Source organism: Panulirus ornatus, chromosome 56 (genome assembly GCF_036320965.1).
Source record: "Panulirus ornatus isolate Po-2019 chromosome 56, ASM3632096v1, whole genome shotgun sequence".
NCBI classification, from domain to species: domain Eukaryota; kingdom Metazoa; phylum Arthropoda; class Malacostraca; order Decapoda; family Palinuridae; genus Panulirus; species Panulirus ornatus.
Genome location: NC_092279.1, coordinates 15,618,820 through 15,638,185, shown reverse-complemented (window position 1 = coordinate 15,638,185; position 19,366 = coordinate 15,618,820). Strand labels below are relative to the sequence as shown.

General features: G+C 42.4%; 1 protein-coding gene across 4 annotated transcripts in view; it reads right to left on the bottom strand.

The window, feature by feature from the left end:
* Positions 1–1,863: 1,863 nt before the first annotated feature.
* The window catches only part of LOC139765934 (glycine receptor subunit alpha-2-like), a 330,653-nt gene continuing 313,150 nt past the window's right edge, over positions 1,864–19,366 (bottom strand). For 3 of the 4 annotated variants that reach the window (XM_071693907.1, XM_071693911.1, XM_071693910.1), the window contains 2 exons: positions 8,818–9,114; positions 1,864–7,542 (listed from right to left, as the gene is read on the bottom strand). In XM_071693907.1, the coding sequence (XP_071550008.1) occupies positions 7,420–7,542; positions 8,818–9,114 (420 nt within the window). In that variant the 3' untranslated portion in view covers positions 1,864–7,419. The remainder of the gene's footprint in view (positions 7,543–8,817; positions 9,115–19,366) is intronic. The other variant, XM_071693912.1, reaches the window with a different exon arrangement.

Here is a 19,366-nt window from a genome sequence, read left to right as displayed (position 1 = left end):
CTAAAATGGTTCGAGATAAAGTAGGCGCCCGCCAGCCGGCTTGGCAAGGTCTTTGGGCAAGTTCACGGTCACAAACTGCTGGAACACCAACAGCTTCGGTAATTGGCTGTTTAGTGCAGAAATATCGTTGTTTTGGTTGTCTTTATAAATATCTGGTGTTACTGAATTCATATTAATTGGTTCTACAGATTTCGTTTGCGTAAAATATTTATCGGCGTTGTATAAACCGATTTTGATTAATCCATTATTCTTTCTGGCATTACAGTCTCTTATCTCTCTCCGTCTATATCTAAAGCTCTGATAATGGTACATGCCCAAACGTTAGCCAGTAAAGCTAATACAACTACCGTTATGGAAGCCTAGTTTATCATTGTTCTTATCATGTCGATACCGGATACATATACAGGCCTTGAAATAACTGCCACGCTTGGGACCAGCAGTTACAGGAAATTCGTTATCCTCCTTGGAAGTTGGAAATGAGTAATTCAAGGCCGTACTAAAGCTACTCACCCAATGAGAAATGTGAACTCTTATCAGCGAGAAATCACACCCTTGGGTATGATTTTTCAGTCTTCGCGTTGTGCTTAAAGTTATTACCGTTGAGGTCAAAGGACTATGCCCATCCTTCTTCACATGTACACTCGTTTTCGACTTTCAGCACTTACTCCATACGAGATCACTTACGGTCACGTAATGCACAAGCGGCGAAGACGCTTGATGACCTTTGTGCTTTGGAATGGAAACCGTAAGCAAGTCACTTGCTGGGGTTTCTCCAGCTGTGGAGTGTAAAGTCTCCCTGGTTAGTTAGGGAAAACAGGTAAGGGTGTGGAGGGTGAAAGACAAGGCTCATTGGCTATCATACTAGGGAGGGTAGCAACGAGGATGGAGAGTGAAGGTCATGGATTCACTGAAAGCCAAATACAGCAAGTAACGGGAGAAAGGGAAGACTGCCGTGCTATGGAGGTTAAGTGAGGGATATGTAGGGTTAAGACGAAGATCAGAGGCCCACTGGCTTACTAAGGAAGTATGAGGGAGGGCGAAGGCTTACAAGCTCACTGGCTTGTAAGGAAGATTAACTGTGAAGAGAAGAGGAGGCCACTGGCACATTGGGCTTGTTCAGAGCAGTAGGGCAGTCTCGTGAGTGAATGGCATGTATGTAAGGACAAGTGAGGGGGGTGGGGGGATGGGATGGGGAGCATTTGGGCAGACCGCCATAAAGAAAAAAAAAAAAAAGTTTAGTCTCGGAGGAGGGGTGAGGCCGCACGAGTTCTTTCATGGGACTGAGTACATTCGAACCAACTTTCATATAATCCAGATATATTTCTATGCTAATCTCGGTTACTTTGAGCCGTGATATGCATTTCTCTCCATTAGTATCAAACGTCTCTATTAGGACTTATGGCAACCGCCAGGACGATAAAAAGATTGTTTTCTAGCTACTAATTAGCTGCCCCGGAAAAATTTAATATTTTTGACGGAGACAAATTTGCCGTCTTAATTAGATTACAGACGCGCTGATACGTGAAAAATAGTTCTTAACATTAAAAAATTACTTGAGATGGAAGCTAATTAAGGGCGTTACATGGAGGAACGGCATATCAGAGACTCAGAAAATCTGTTCATTGATTATAATTATACATGTACAATAATAAAAACAGCAGATCATTTGATTTAACTTAGCCTAGAAGAACGCTGAGAGTAGGGCGGAACATGATAAAAAAGACACTTTATTTGATGTTATACTGTAGCCTAGTGGCCAACTGGGTACGACGAAAACAATAACCAGACAATATGCAAGACTAAAACATGATACTTTTAGCTTGTCAAACAATAAAGAGTAGAGAGAATGAATGAAAAACTCTAAGAATTAAAGGTTTTATTGTGTCGAGAAGTGTTTCACATCCATGAGAGGTGTGTTAAGTGGTGAGGTCCACAGAGAAGCAGGGTGTTCCTTGGTCTGCTGACGATGAGTCAAACACACCGAGCAATAAGTATATACAGAGGATTGACAGAATCAGTCAAGTTTTACAGTATCACCTATACATTCAAGGGCTCAGATCATTGTATTACTTATCATGTAACCGTAATTCTAGAATATTATGTACACGCCAACACAGTCTTCACACAGTGATAAAGGTGGTTTAGGCTACAGTTACAAAAATACTGTATTAATGTACATGATGTATTTTCGTGGTGATGAGTGAGATACATACATTAATTATACAGGTGATGAGTACAAAATTTTCGGACCGTGACGGCCAAGTGTGGAGAATATGAGACAATGTCAAGAGTATGAATGTGAAAGGGTGGCTGGGGAGGGTACAATAACTTTTCTAATTGACCGTCACCCCAACCTAAAAAATTAAAGATAACTAAAGGCTACAGAGCAAGCTTGAAGAGACAACAGGCAGTGAGCTGTCCCGTAGCCTCACCTGTTGAAAATACAGGAGGTGATGATACAATCACGGATGTGTTTGATCTCTGAGTGGCTATCTCTGCCTGTGCCATGACATGACACCTGGCCACTCTTCCCTAACCCTCATCTTAAGAAGCACCATTCACTTCGAATATGAAATATTAAAAATCCTCTGAAACTCTAGGAAGATGTATCAAATACTGAATACGTTTATGTGGTTCCATATATTTCGACTGTTTCAGAGAAGGTGGCAGAAAAATCGTCAGACTTATGCAGACTAGGTTTTAATCATAGATCCTTCATCCTCTCTTGTCGTCGTATGTGGAGAGGCACCTCACTTGGCCAGGCTGTCTTCCTATCACTATGGCATACACAAGTGTATTAGTCCTCAGTGGAGCTCAAGCAGGGATGAAAACACTATCAGTCTCTTGGCTCTACTATGCAGCAATTCCTTCGAGGGAGGAAGAGTGAGTTACGTTCGGCAGCACTAAGCAAGCATAATTGACGATAAGCAGATCTAGAGGGGAAGAAAAAACCCAGATCATCTTGTCGCGACTTGAACTGTGTGTCAGTACCAGCCATAAACATGAAATCTTAAAACTACTGCAATTTTCTGGTCTTTTTTTTTTTTTTATCTTTTTTTGTGAAATAATGTGGGAGAGATGAGGAAAAAAAAAGATAAAAATGCTAAATAAAATGTATCCACACGGGATTGCACATTTTTCTGACAGACCAAACGTTTACATCGCTGTAGCAAAAAAGGACAGCAATCACACAGCCTACAATGCTAGGGTTCCTTTAGCTCCGTGCATAGGGTACAGCTCTGAGGGATTGAATATAAAATCACTACCAAAAGCATTCATGTGAATCAAGCAGCATACTTGTTTTTCACGTACAACTACTTAGAATAACATACAATATCATATGTGAAAGTAATAAAAGTTGTATCGTCTCATATCTTATACACGAGTCAATAGCCTTTATTGATAAAGCGAATTGAAGTAGGATGGTTTATGCAGCCCCCAGAACCTCACCTCAACATCTTCAGCCGCAATGAAACGTTTGTTCTGCTATGCTTTCACAATTAGGACATACAGTAATGTTTCCTGGAAAGGGAAATAGTGACAGCTCCTTCTCACAGCTCCAGTATCACACAAAAAGTAAAATGTAAGCTTCAAAATGTTATACAACTACACCCGCCTTATCCGTGATGAAATTAATTTAGATGAATATACAATGTACAAAAATGAGTAGAGCACCAGCCCTCCGTCCTGGTGATAGATGCCATGGTCAGAAGCCCGAAGTCTGCAGCAGTTACGAAGAGTTAGGTTAGTTATACTTGAAATAATTCCCGAGTCTAAACGTTTTCTTATATTAAGTTCATTTTCTTTAATAAATAGGGAACACTACTGATCACTGATCCCTTGACACCAAGTACGTTGTGTCCAATCATATATTGAAGGCAAACTTGAATTTTCTCTTTAATAGGTTTGAGGTACGAAAGATACAAAAATTGCTTAATATGTTACATTAATAGTTTAGAATCGTGACATGCTATTCTTATTGGGGAAATAGTCACTATTCTTAATGGGTGAAAACAAAAGACTAAAATATCGTAGGTGCTATATCAAGGAATCTTTAGCCCTAGATCATATCATAACGACTCGCAGCATGACCAACTTCAGAGAGAGAGAGAGAGAGAGAGAGAGAGAGAGAGAGAGAGAGAGAGAGAGAGAGAGAGAGAGAGAGACTGACTTGGTCCACGAATTAAGGCTGAGACAGTCAGAGAAAATGGAATTTGACTATTTCCGCCAGAATCGTTTAAAAAGTGTCAAAAGTGAATGAACCCCACGAAGCCTCTCGTCACCAGAGACAATCAAGAGTCAGACAACATTGCATCTCTGCCGTGTCCACAGCTTTCTTACCTTTATACTGTTCTGAAGCGACATTTGGAGTGCACTTGACGCAACGAAACCAAACGTTCTTAGACCTTGATGGTGCAGTTTCTAGCTACATTAAGCTCTCTGGACATACTCATTGTAAACAGAAATTAAATACCTCTGTGCTTTACTATTCATTATCTTCTTAGGTTGGCATAACCTAATAGACTTTTACAGTTTCTCTGGGTCACTATCTTGACAGGAAAGCATAGACACTACAGGCACCGTGCACACAAACACCCTAGAATATCAGTCATTGATACCTTTGAGAAATGTAAAGAAAAAAGAAAGAGAGCCAAACTCCACAACGATGAACAGGGTTTGGAAGGAGGTGGGAAAGTAAGGTTAAACTAGCGGAAATGAAAAATTGTACCCTACACCAGGTGAGGCTTTGGTGTCCTAGAATAATTCAATGCGTTGGAAACTACTACAGTAATTTAGACTTAAGGTTGGTCACTTTCCTTGCAATAACTTAATATTGGATTTATAGGATTTTCCGCAGAAAATTGTTACTGGTCATCTGACATTCTGGGAAGATGAATATAGATTTCTTCTCGAAAACAAGGTATTATGTTTGTCCAATGGAAACACCTACCTTGTCTTCCTTGTAATGAACAACCTACCCGTTCTCTAGAATTCTACAAATCACTCAGCACGACCTATGCATCTCTGGATGAAGACACAATGATACTAAAAAATCTTATCTTAAGCTGACTAATGTCAACTCTACTTGCAAGCCTATCCCAAACTCTGTCAAATTACCATTCTTCTTTTAAGAAATACATTTGTTCCTCTACAAAGTATCTAAATTATCAAAACAATCTCACTTCAAGTAACAGCGTGTCACGATTCTTAACATTAACGGAAACCAGAGGGTCAACATACCGGTAAATTTCATAGAAATTTAACAAAATCGTCGCTTACGCTCGTATATGGGTATACGACAGACCATCATAAAAAAGACGATGATGGATTACTATAAATGCAAATCCTTTGACCTATCATTTATCAATAGCCAAGTTGTCTAATGTTTTCACTGCTGCTAAAACTTCGGCTCTTACCATTATATCAAGGAAACAGTATCACCCATTTCTTCATTCTAGTTACAATTAAGCGGATACTGCAGAATATATATATATACCTGCATTAACCACATCCATGCCTACATACATATACCCTCGCATGTACAAATACTGGCATCCACAGGTTTATGTATAAAGTACAATGGTTTGTGTTCTCACATTCAACTCTCGAACGAAATCGTGTTTTCTCCGGTATACAGGAATGCTACATAGAGTCGACTAGTGAACTATTATGCTGGGTTAGTTGAGGTCTACAAAGAGCTCTACAACATTAATAAAGTCACCTAAACACCAAAAAAAAAAAAAAAAACGAGCATCATAAGCTTAGATTATCGATCACAGTGGCTCTATATCCATCGTCGTGGCTGTGGGTTGGCATCAAGTAACAGTGATAGGCTTCGAGGTAACAGTGCTTCGTTACTTTGCTTGAGTCGACTGATTAGTTTTCGTTAAATACATTTTTAAGTGTTTCGGAATTTGACTGCTTTTTTTTTTTTTTAAATACACTTTCGTAGCAACTGTTTATACATTTTTTTTTATTTTTTTCGAACGGGTTGTTAGCTGCTTGCTGAAAGGACCGTGGTTGTCTTGTGGATAAGAATATATCAACAAGAACACCGTTTTCTCCTCAGCGAGTAACCAGTTGTCCGAGAAAAAAAATCTGAAATATACTTGAGAAAAATGCAGTCAAGACTGAAGACACTACATCCCATAATGGTCCTGAGCAACGAAATACCGCTACTTCGCTCCTTGCTTTTATCCTCTTAGACAAACGTATGAAAGTTTCTTTTTGTACAAATAGAATAGAAACCGGTTGCGCCGGTCTTGCTCGGAGTTGAGCCATAATATCGTACATGGAAACGATATGTTGACGGCAATAGTTTCAATGGCTGTCTTGGTCTTATTCTTATATGACCAGGCAGACAGAAGCATTCAGCGGGGTTCACGAGCTTGAATTATCTTCAGAGGAGACAACTTTATAATGTTTATGCAGGATGTGATGGAAATATAATTCTGCCAGACAAGAGACGAGAAAAAAGATAATTTTTTTTTTTATGTGTGGCCCATTCAGTAACGACTCTACCAACATCACAATAGCCGTAGAAACTTCACAATACTGCAAAATTCTCGAACAAACACCGGATCAATACGCAAAGTGGTTTGCGTTTTATTCGCCGATTCATTTTCTACGACCAAGACGCAACAGCTGTCGCAGTAGTGGCATCAACCGACCTCTGAATGTCGTTGATACAAACGGTATTTACCAAATGTGTTGTTGCGGCTGGGGGAGAAAACCAACCATGGCCCCTAGTTAATGCTGAACGAGAATGATGCGCCTTCTGTCTGCAACTGATTATACTGCATCATGGTCTCCAGTGTCTGAGCCTACAGCATGAAGGCTTCAGCAAATATGGGAAGAGAATTGTTACCATGAGATCGTAATGAGAGAGAGAGAGAGAGAGAGAGAGAGAGAGAGAGAGAGAGAGAGAGAGAGAGAGAGAGAGAGAGAGAGAGAGAGAGAGAGAGAGAGAGAGAGAGAGAGAGTTAATCAGCACCCCGCTGGCACACGACACGTTCAGCTGCTTTCATCAGTACACGTCATCATGCAATGCTTGTATCCGATTTGACGACAGGGAAATTAATTGTCATTCGGCTTGAACTCAAATGTCCTCAGGGGCCAGGCAGGCATGCGGCCGACTGGCGAGTGGTGAGCAGGAATGTTTACCACAGTTCAGGAACTTATCATCACTCGAGTCATCAAACACTTGTCCCATTGTTTTCACAACTGTTAAAAGTTAAAGCCTTTCTTTTTTCTTTTTTTTTTTTTTTGCCAGGACTCGATAGTTATTTGTGTTTATATTATGTCTCACTTTCATAATGGTTCGTTTTTCTTGAGTCTTTTGTTGCATGTGTGTGTGTGTGTGTGTGTGTGTGTGTGTGTGTGTAAATATTAGCACTTAGCGCTGTCTTGGGCGCTATCTTAGAACCACTCGACGACGAAGACGCTCCAATAGATGACGTTGAGGACGGTGAAGGATGTTGGGAAGAGGATGCGGGAGAGGCGGTCGATGAGGATGGCTTTCTCCCGTCGTCGTGGGTGATTCTGAAAAGGAAAGAGAAGAGAGACAACAGGATTTAGCAACCTCCGGGTTATCTTAAATCAACCGCGCTCGTCTTGTGTCAGCTGTATGATCTGACGTCACCGCTCATGAGCTTTCTTCAAAGCTCCGTCCAAATGCTGGAACTGGGGAGGATAAAATTATGGAATAGGGGGAAAAAAATATGTATCCGTCCAAATGCTGGAACTGAGGAGGAAAAAATTATGGAATTGTGGGGAAAAAATATGTATTGGGACTAAATTCAACCTATGACTGTAGGGAGAAACTAGACGGGAGTGGCATGCTCGATTTTGATATAGTGAGAAATAAATCTTAAAAATGGAGGATTCTTGTGATTTTATTTTGCTTAATGGGATATATATATATATATATATATATATATATATATATATATATATATATATATATATATATATATATATATATATATATATATATATATATATATATACTCACAGCAACAGAGTCTAGTGATTAAGAGCAAGAAAAAGTGATTTCCAATCTATAACATATTATCAGCAATACGATGCCCTACAGTGGTTACTTAATAAGTACACACACAACATGCAAATGAATACTGAGACATATAGACAGATAGAGAGAGAGAGAGAGAGAGAGAGAGAGAGAGAGAGAGAGAGAGAGAGAGAGAGAGAGAGAGAGAGAGAGAGAGAGAGAGAAATTCTTGGGAGAAGACTTGGTCCACATCCAACAAGGGAGTTTCACGTCTGAGCAAACAAGGTAAAGGAAAGCAGCGGACCGCTCCACCCAAAGCCTCCAGAACTGGGCTATTTACAGTGTTTCCCCCCCACCCATCCATCCATCCCCCCCAAACCCCGGGTGTAGGAATGATTTAAAGGTGTTCATCACAGTGGGAATACCAGGTCTGCTTTAGGATTTTAAGGGTAAGCAAAGGCCACCTTATGCCCTCGTTTCGACCACAGAGATGGGAGTTTACATATGATACCATACTGTTGGAAGAGATCACAATGAAGCACGTGATCAACTAAGTTCCTTTCTTACCGCAGGGAAATGAAACACGATAAGTTTCCAAGTGCACTTTCGTGTAATGATCACAGGACGATGTGATTATTACACGAAAGTGCACTTGGGAACTTGTCGTATTCCATTTCCTTGTGATAAGAAGGGATGATACTGTCTGTACATTCAGGACTTTGAGTCTCTCTCTCTCTTTTAAGTCTACCTTTTTTTTGTTATCTTTCTCAGCAGTTAGAATGTGTATCATATGTCCTTATGTTTACCTTCGTGACATTCATCTTTGCTGGTCCGAGTGGCGGAGGCGGCGGTGGTGGAGGCAGGCCAAAAGTGTGCTGCATTTCATGCTGCATGCCCGCGTGCTGCATGGCGGCGTGCTGCATGGCGGCGGCGGGGTGGTGCTGCATGCCACTGAACATGGGTCCGTTGACCATCTGTGAGGTGGCGATATGGGAGGAGGTGGAGAGGTGGGCGGGGCAGGAGGACTGCGCCATGACCTCCAGGGGCGAGAGGCCGTTGGCTGGGGAGGCCACGGGCGACGTGATGGTGTGGATGGTGTCTAGCTGCGGACACAAACAGTTCATCCTCACTAACCCATCACAGTGGATGGCATCCATCGTCAACTCAAATCTATCCCAGTTACATCCGCCACAAAGTGTTTACTTGCTTAATTCACATCCACCGTGAAATGTCTTTTATCCATCATGAGTTATGTGATTCACAGATAAATTCAATATCATCAATGTCTTTACAATGGATTAACCTCAAAGTATTAAGTCATGACAAGAGTTGGATTACTTACGATTGCGATGATGATTCAAATGAGGAAGGTAAAGTCTGAAATTAGTGTGTGAGGAGAAGAGCACGGGACGGTAACGGTGGAGCAGGGGTGGTAATGGCACAGCTGGGGTGACAACAGAAATGGGAATAACGGTAAAACAGAGGAGGGGTGGTAATGGTGTGGGAGGGGGAAAGGGGGTAATAAAGTACAAAAGGACAGGACAGAAAACAAGAGACCTGATGGTTACACGCCGAGGTTATCTGCTGTCTTATTCTGAATTCTGGTTCGAACAGTATGGTAAAGCAGATGGCACCTCCCTCACCCACCTCTCCCTCCGGTTCAACTGCATGCAGGGGGAACACAAGGTTGAAAAGCAACACCATGTCGTATGGAAAACATATACCGCTAAGGACAATCTACAGGAAGATGTGAACGAGGAAAGTTCGCTTCCCATTTTACAAGCGGACGATCTTGGGGAATTAAACCCTGTTAAAAAAAGAAAAACACGTTGAATCAACTCTTACTGAGGCAAGATTATCCACCAATAACGGATCTCGACTGAAATACTTGTCTTGCCTTGATCTGAGGGAAGTGTTTGCATATACTGCATTTCGAGGTAGTTCATTCCAGTATTCTACCGCCAGGTAGGTAGTGGGAGGTATATTACTGGCGCTACCGTAGCCTGGGCTATCGGAACAGTTAGCACAGGGACCCGTTCTTCCTTTCTGTCTCACCCACGAATCTACAAACATACAATCAGGTGTATGGAAGAGAAATAAGGAAGGTGTGTGAGGCAAGAGAGGCTTGAAAGAGAGTCTTCGATTCAAGGCTACGAATCAGATGTGTAGGAGGGGTGTAACGGCGAGTGTTTCAGGTGTATGAGACAGGGTGTATGATACAGGTGTGTGAAAAAAGGGTGGTTTTGGAAGAAAGTGAATGGGACATGCGTCTGAGTCAGATACAAGAAGCAGGTGTGGAGTGCAGGTGTCTGAGGCTGGTGCATGGGATCTCCCTCCCTCACAGGCTGGAGGACTGTTGGAAAAGCGAGAGTGAGGAGGTCAGTCATGTCCCTCCATCCACAGAGCGCCATCAACCCTCCCTTCCACTCACCCCACAGCAGCAACTCGTATCTTCGCATGGGGAGGCGTCCACAGGAATTTTTCCAGAGGGTAGGGGAAGGCAAAGCCAAAATCAATGGATCGAGTCTTAACAGCGACGCCGATAAGAGACATCGGGAATGGGATGTGGGTAGATCCTTAAACTAGATTTTGACGGGTTCAACACGTTCGAGGTATGACTTAAGATTTACTGAAGCTTGCAGAAGACATGTTATCTTCCCATTTACAAATGGGAATAAGGTAAGTGCTCCCCCATTCCCCCTTGCATATAGTGAATACACATAGTGAATATATGTCACTGGTACAGAAAACCTCATAACTTGATATAGAAACACACAGTGTATCCATAACATTATCAGATACATACAGAGAAATGACATTATCACCATATAAATCTTCAAATTCCAGCATTCATCTCCGATGTGATTTATGGAATTTCCTTTCTTGTTTTCCCGGGGGGGGGGGGGGGGGGGGGGGAATCTTCCTTCTTCCTGCTTTTGCCTCCAGTCGTCAATACCCGTAAAGAGATCGAACGCCAACACCATTCAAGCCACTTGCAACGCGCCGTCTGATCTCGGGCGAGAGCAGCGGTTTCACGTTTGCAACATTCGGCTTCATCTCTCTGCCTGTTGCCACGACCTGCCTACCTACTGTAGCTGCAGGAGAGGAGGGACGGGTCTGCTGTTATCCAGGTCTCCTCCTCCTCCTCTTCCCTTCGCGAAGCTCAAGCGTTTTATCATCGTGACCAGCGCGATAAGGGCCGGATGAAGGGTGATAAGGCGATGAAGTATGGAGAGAGAGAGAGAGAGAGAGAGAGAGAGAGAGAGAGAGAGAGAGAGAGAGAGAGAGAGAGAGAGAGAGAGAGAGAGAGAGAGAGAGAGAGAGAGAGAACCCCTGGAAACAGGGCAGTAGGACCAACGACACAAGTTTCCATCGAGAGGCAGACGACCCCAGCCAGTGTTGGGGCGTCATGACGGCGCTGCCCGGTGTTGACACATCAGGCTCGAGCCACACACACCCCTGGCCTCGGGAGAGCCACACACGTCCCTGATTTAAACGCAGACAACTCCACTGACGATTCGCTTCTCTGTTTACCTTGCGATCTGACCTTAAAGGAAGCTGTAATAAGCATAAGTACCTCAAGGTGCACGACGTGTCCTCGGGTTCTGATCAATAGAAAACCGGAATGATTCTGAAGCTCTGAATTAGTTCCCAGCGGAGTGAGGACGAGGAGGTGGGAAGAGAAGAAGGGGGAGGAGGAAGAGGAGGAGGAGGAGGAGGAGGAGGAGGAGGAGGAGGAGGAGGAGGAGGAGGAGGAGAGGAGGAGGAGGAGGAGGAGGAGGAGGAGGAGGAGGAGGAGGCCAGCACACGAATTTCTGTCACCAGACGGTCGTGTCCACCTCAACAATGGTGAAGCTTGGGAGCCTGGAGGGACATCGCTGTCAGCAACGAAGGGAATATACTGTAGCCCAAATTTCCTCTGCTATCGCAACTGTAATCCAGGGATTACATATATATATATACATATATATATATATATATATATATATATATATATATATATATATATATATATATATATAGAGAGAGAGAGAGAGAGAGAGAGAGAGAGAGAGAGAGAGAGAGTTGCAACGGAGGTGAAAAGTCACCTTTGGCGAGGGCGTACCATTGTCAGTTGTCGGAACACAGCCCAGTCTCGTCAGAGAACCTCTCACATCAAAGGGTGTGTGTGTGTGTGTGTGTGTGTGTGTGTGTGTGTGTGTGGTGAGCTAGTACAACTGAATTCAGACAGCAACAGATCACTGGGTCCTAACGAGGCTGTTTGTGATAGTGGAAGAGAACAAAAACTCGTGGATTAACGCAGTAGGAGTAGAAGGACGTGCAAAAAAAGAAAAAAAAATAAATAAATAAATAAAAAATAAAGTAAATAAATAAATCACCTTCGCTGGAGTAAGAGCAATCCATTATGCACGTCAATGCTTGACGCTTCTCACACAGGTTTCGTAAGAACCAGATGTGTTCCACATTTGTGTTGCTGTCGAGGTCTTGAAAGTCTGTAGTTTGTGTCTTTGTTAGTCTTTAAGTTCCCGCCAAATAATCTATGGTTTTGTTCCTCGTAAATACATAACAACTGGTTTTACATTAATTCTTTGATGATGGTCTTCTGTATTCTCGATGCAGGGGGGTATTTTTCATTTGTGACGAACTACAGAATTTCATTCTGTATCCTCTGTAGCACCAGCTTGCGTGATTTGAAGACGACGCGTGTAGATATTGGGGAGTTCAGTTCAATAAAGGAATGATCACAGATGTAGTGTTACTACCCTTCCGAAAGGTGTCGGAATCTAGAGATGCTCGGTAAGGCTTCTTCACCATCTCCAATATAGTCGTCTATTGAACCTCCTGTGTACTGCTGAACTGTTACTGAATCTATAGTATAACGAGATAAAATCTGAGCATGCAGTCTCAACACAGTCTTCAGCCATATCCCAGATCAAGACAGCAACACGAATATGGAACCCACTTACATAGTCCTCTCGGAACTTGCAAAAACCTTAGAAAAACGCCACACCCGCATCTAGCCGGACACGATGAACATTTCCTCCACATAACTTGGATAGTTCTCCGTCAAGCAACATCCAATATCTTCAGTACTACACAACGCTAGTCTGCTGGTGGTATGTGGACACGACACTAGAAATGACTACGTAATAAACTACTCATTGTCTTCAGTTAAACCTACAGAATACAATTTTCCTTACGCTCTACAAACATCTTTTGTTTCCTAATTTTACTTTTCTTAACCATCCTCCTCTTATTCTCCCCTCTTAAACACTCAATAAGAAATAAAATACAAAAATAAAAAAAAAACCGGAGCAGAAGACCTTTGTACCCCTCACAGGTCTGGGGGTCTGCCATTCCATTCTGTATCTTCCATTATTCTCTGGGGACAGATAAGACGAGTCTTTTGTGTCCCATTCTTATGGGTTTGTGTTCGCGAGTTCTGGGTTATATATTTCATTTACTTATTGTTCTTACTCTTTTTTTTAACGACTTTACTATTGCTATATTTTCACACTTTCTTCTACAATATTCATCAATCTGTCTGATTAGTCTTTGTCTCAATCCTCGTTCGTGGGTCTACAACACAGTCATTTCCCAAGCGGCCATGATTCCCTGGAAGTATCCAAGTCTAAATAAACAATCATCTATCAGGAGTGACCTTCTCCCTCTTCCAAGCCCACCTGATCACAGCGGTGATCTGTCTAGCTATCGACCAACGGCTGATAGCAACCAACAATTTATTTAGTTATCCACGGCCCACACTCTTCCACACAGTAACTACCACTTTCTAGCGACCATTTTCGTCTGCAACCCTTGGTGCTCACAAGGTCCTTTCCAAGGCATCTTTTAGAATATTTCAACGCGGGCCAATTTCCCCCAGTAGGCCCTTCCTTCCCCTAGTACTCAAGAGCACACACACACACACACACACACAAAAAAACCGTTTTTGCCCAAGGAAACTTGGCCCTTTGAGGCCATTTTCGGTTTAACAATATAAAATGCAATATCCCTTGTGGGCTTTCTGTAACAATTATCTTTCTCCACGCACATAAATGGGCCCTTCAGAAAAATTCCACCCCAGTAGTGGAAACTGAAAAGATGCCCTGGTCCTTATACAAAGTAGTCCTTCAAAACGAGGACGACGATTGATCGTTAACCATATAAGAGATATGCCTCTGACACGTTCCGTGAAAACCAGTTTCGCAAATGAGTGGATTTTCTATTTTTTTTTTAGTTAGGTAATACTAATACTAATCATTATAACTTGATTACTTGCGTGTTGTCATTCTGATTAGTTTCCGATCCCATGATCAATAAATGATGAGGTGTTTATGCTTTCCGTTCTGAATATATTACAGTGAGCTGCGGAACTTGGGGAGGGAAGACGTGTGAGAGCCACAAGCCGTCCCCTGCACTCGTACGCTGACACTGTATGTCGGGGGGTCGGTCTTCTACTGCAGCTTAGCCCTAACCTCTACCCCCACACGGCGTCAGGCTTTTCGACACACATACTAAGCGTTATTCGGGCTGAAACGATGTGACTGGGAAGTAGACAAATGAGATAAATCGAGGGAAAAAAATTTACGAGCCTGATGTCAAGGAACATCTCATTTCTATATAGGATCTAACCGTGGCTCAAATATCTTCAGATCTTGCGAATATTTGTTTCACGATAACAGGGAATAATCTGCGGCGCAACGCACAAAACGAGCCATGACAATAGAGAAAATATAAAAAAAATAATCCAAATCATAATGGATTAATTAGATTATGAAAAAGAAATTCACCGATTATCACTGTGCCTATATAAGGTAACAAATTCTATTCTTCGAAGAAATTTTACGGCTGTAAACAGAATTTACACAAAAAGATGTTTACATTCTTGTTAACTTTTTTTTTTTTTTTTTTTAGCTAAAACGGAGGCAATAAAGTTTTTTATTTGAGTGAAATGCCATCGAGGAGCCGCCCTCTGTCTGTCTGCTGCTGCTAGCAGCCATCACGACACTCGCCGCTGCGTTTCATCAGCCCTCACGACGCGTCGGGGAGACTCAGGACGGCCGTTGGGACGCCAAGAATAATCTAAGGTGGGAAGAGCACCTGGGGGATGAGTGTCTGCCGGAGAGGACGCATAATCTATCAGGGCATCGTCTCGTGGGGCCACCACACGTCCTTACCCAGCTTTCACTCAGCCTTCATGCGATCAGTTGAAGGAGAAGCGCCTGTGTGCGTCAACGTATTATAAACTAAAATACTAAGCCAATTTTGAGTAAGTGAAACAGCCAGCACGAGTTTACGATTGAAGGGAATAAACAGTGTCAATCCTAGGCTAGAGTAGCAGAGTGAGGTAGTGGCTTGAATCCTCGCACTTTGTGCCGTTAACCCTAAAGAAAAAAAAAAAAATGCATTATTTACTTTCCCTGAGCGAAGTTGATCCTCGACTTCGCGACTATTCCTACTACAGAAACCTAATTATAATATTCAGGAAAGAACAGTTTTGCGAAAGGAGGAATTAGAGAAGGACACTGAACTTTCCCTTAAAACAATGATAACACAGCACGTCGACCCACAACAACTTCCGTTTCCCTTTTATGTCATTGTCCTCGCCTACATAACGAGGTCCGACAAATGCGATTTTTAAGTGTTCTATAAGGAAATATTGCTTGTTTATTTACTTCTTTTGTAATTGATAAATTACCAGGTAATTCTATTCGTTCAGGTATTGGTGTTGACATTTGGTAATATAAAACAAGGGTGATGCTTGTACAAAAAATAACTTGCTTTGCACATGATTTCCTTTTCCTTCCGCCTTATTCATATCATCCACGTAAGTGCATCGGATGTTCCTTGAGATCCTTGAATCACATCGATCTATCGGCCATTCACACCGCAACAAAACCATAAATTTCACTATTGGGGGGAAGACTGTGTGTGTGTGTGTGTGTGTGTGTGTGTTTGTGTATGACAAAACAGCACCAATTTTCGTTGTGATGAACGGCAGAAAGTGCGGCCCACACGCGCTACATCTTCAAGGTCGTTTCAATTTATGTTTTATACTGACTGGTGAGAGTCGATACTCGAGGAATTTTCTTTACTCTGTACAACGTCTCTACGAGCTCCTGCGCATCTTAATAAATGCAAGAAAATTTCCTTTAATCAAACCAAAGGCAAAAAATGGATGTAAAGTAGCCTAGCCAATAATGCTAGGTTAGCCTACGGTGGATTAAGTTTCGTTTGGTTGTCACATACAACGTTCTCTTGATCCCTAGATTTTCTATGATCGCGAAATCCCTCCCCAAGTTGTAGAAATCACGAAAGATAATAGAGATAGTGTACTTAAAAGAGTGGGATTGCCAGTTTACCCTCACAAACTCTTTTCATGTATCACTTCAACTGTTAGGTGAAATCGTAAGAAAAAAAAAAAAAGTGATTGATTCATACGGTTGAGGACAGAAAGCCAATAATACCAAATACCAAGTTTATCGGAGAAAACTCCAATGTATCCACGCATGAGCTTAAAAAAAATAATAAATTTAAAAAAATGTTGCTCAAGCCGCCTTATACAAAAGGTCCGCCTTTACAGTGTGGAAGATACTAATTTTCTCCGTCTAAAGACTTCCCTCCAGGGCGTAAATGTCTAATAGATCATGGGGAAACCAGGGGCTAATTGGGCAATTATTAAAATTTTTTCCCCACTATTCTCCTTAATTCTTTTATTCAGGTGATCAACCCCATTTTTCCGACCGATGAATCTACATAAGAGCAGGTAGCGCTTAAACCTAATACTATGTTAGAAGATCCCTTCCCCGCTCCAATGTGCTCTGTCTCCTTAGATGTCTAAGGCCGAACCAACAAGTAAAAGATGACAAGCCGTTGTTGACTCCGAGTAACTGTAGTTAATTGAGTTACCCCTGAGGGAACCTGTGCCATATAAAGAAAACGGCCAACAAAGGTCTAAGCACAATGGGTTCCGGCTGTCCATAAACTTCTCCACACGAGACTACTAATGTCTCATTAAAGCGGCCTCTGTTCCCTGGCTTCTCCGAGGAAACAAAATGAGTTTATGTACACACTAGAAATTGAGTATGAGCGCACCGAGGGGCCTTCCTCCACTGTACTGATAATCCCCGCAGGCGTGTTCACAAACTGCGATGCGCAGTCTGTGGAATACATTTAACAGTTGAATTATTTAATCGAGGTGTTGTTCGTTCGTGCGTTCTGACATTCGGATGACCGCTAGGATGTTCTCTTATACAACGATTGTTATGGATAACAATCGAAGTCGTGGTTATTATCAAAAATCGTAGTTATTATGTAGTAATAATAGCAAGAACTTGTTACAGTGAAAATTTCTATTATCGCCAACACTTGCAAGTAATTTTGTCTTTCAGGCATAGAAATGATATAGTCTACCGCCACGAAGGTTTACGGCAGTGAGGAAAGCTACCAAAGAATATCACGATAATGTGAATAGGTTTTCCCTCTTTTCACAAATAATTTCTTTAGAGTATTTTTTCCCAAATCATGTGTATTTCTGGCGTTTTTGTCCTCGCCTGTGGGGGTGTACAGCGGCCGTCCGTGGGTGGAGCGCGAGCCTCGTCAATACAACGCGCTGCACCAGCGGGTAATTGGTATTCCCCCAGGGAAGAGTAACTCTATACAGACTAATCCCGTTTTATTGGATGGATTAATCCCAAACTTTCGCTGGGACTCCCCTACAGGTATGCAAAGTTATAAATGAATAACGGGAGGGGGAGAAAAAAAAAATTTGCACACACTCGCACAGTGAACTGATTTCTCTGTATGTATTTACCTCCTTGATATCTGGTTTTCATGCTAATCCCTAAATTTCTATTTTTTCCTCTCCCTAAACAAATTTAATGAGTTAACGCAAGAACAACTTCGACGCTGGTAGCTGATATTGGAATACATTTCCATCCGTTACCGGATAATATCTGTTAAGATTTGCATCCATTTCGCATGGAATTTTCCAACGTCGTTTCACTTCGCTCTCGGAGTCCAGCAGAGCGGGAGGCAATAACCGAATTACTACTGCGCCAGTGTACTGGTTCGTTTGGCAGCACATCCCCCATCTCACCCACATTACTATATCACTCTTCCCTCGCCTTCCACATGCCTCATTTACTCTCCCCCCATATCTTATCTCTGTCCACGTTTACGTTATGCCTTATCTTTACTCCCCATATCTTATCTCTGCATATCTATACAATCTTGCTCTTTCTTTCTCATTAAAAGTTTTCATCTCTTTAATTTGTTCGGTGATTCATATGTTCCTCTATCCCATCTTCCCCAAAGTCCCATCTTTTACATTTCCTCGTCTCCCGCATCCCATCTTTTACATTCCCTCGTCTCCCGCAACCCATCCTCCTCTACATTTCCTTACCTCCCACACCCCACCTTCCTCGACAAGGCACCGTGCCCCGGGGAGGTACAGGACCATAGAAAGCACTGCGGTGGGGGCGGGACAGGCTGGGTGATGCCACCCTTCGCAAGGCGCGCGTGCTGGGGAGGCGGCTGCTCCCCCCCAGCACAGATGGGCGGTGTGTGTATTGGTAATACACTTAATGTATATATACGACGACACGCAACACACTCACTCACGATTACACCCCCCCCCCCACACACACACGCAGCAGATACCCTCGTATACATACATATACATGACAACACAACCCGGGTATCTCTCTCCTTACGAAAGATATCTAAACCGATCTGCATATACCGTTTGGATAGATTTTAAAACAAGTGAGGGACGAAGTGAAGCCAGACGACTCATGCAGTTGACAGCCACGAGCCTGTAATGAGTGTGTGTGAGGTACGAGGGGCAGCGGGTCTAACCTGAGGAAGGGAGGGGGGGGGGGAGTGTTCCCGTCAGTCTAAGTGGGGTAGGGGAAGGTGGACCTCCGATGGACAAGACGGCGTTTAGTCTCATCAAGGAACTCGATCTAAAGGAGTCTATCCTTTCACTGCTCCTGAGTGGAGTGCAGCTTAGAAGCAGCAAAATCCCCATAAAAAGGGTCATGGAATAGTGTGTGTATATATATACATATATATATATATATATATATATATATATATATATATATATATATATATATATATATATATATATATATATATATAGAGAGAGAGAGAGAGAGAGAGAGAGAGAGAGAGAGATTACAGATAGGCAGATACGTAACAAATCACCTGCGGCTCTGCATTCATCTATGTACATGGTGGAGCCAATTATCAGAATACCTGATGGGCTCTGACGAGATTATCTGCTGGAGGCCGAGGACCGTAACAGTGTCCATCAGTCTATCTATTCCCCAATATATATATATATATATA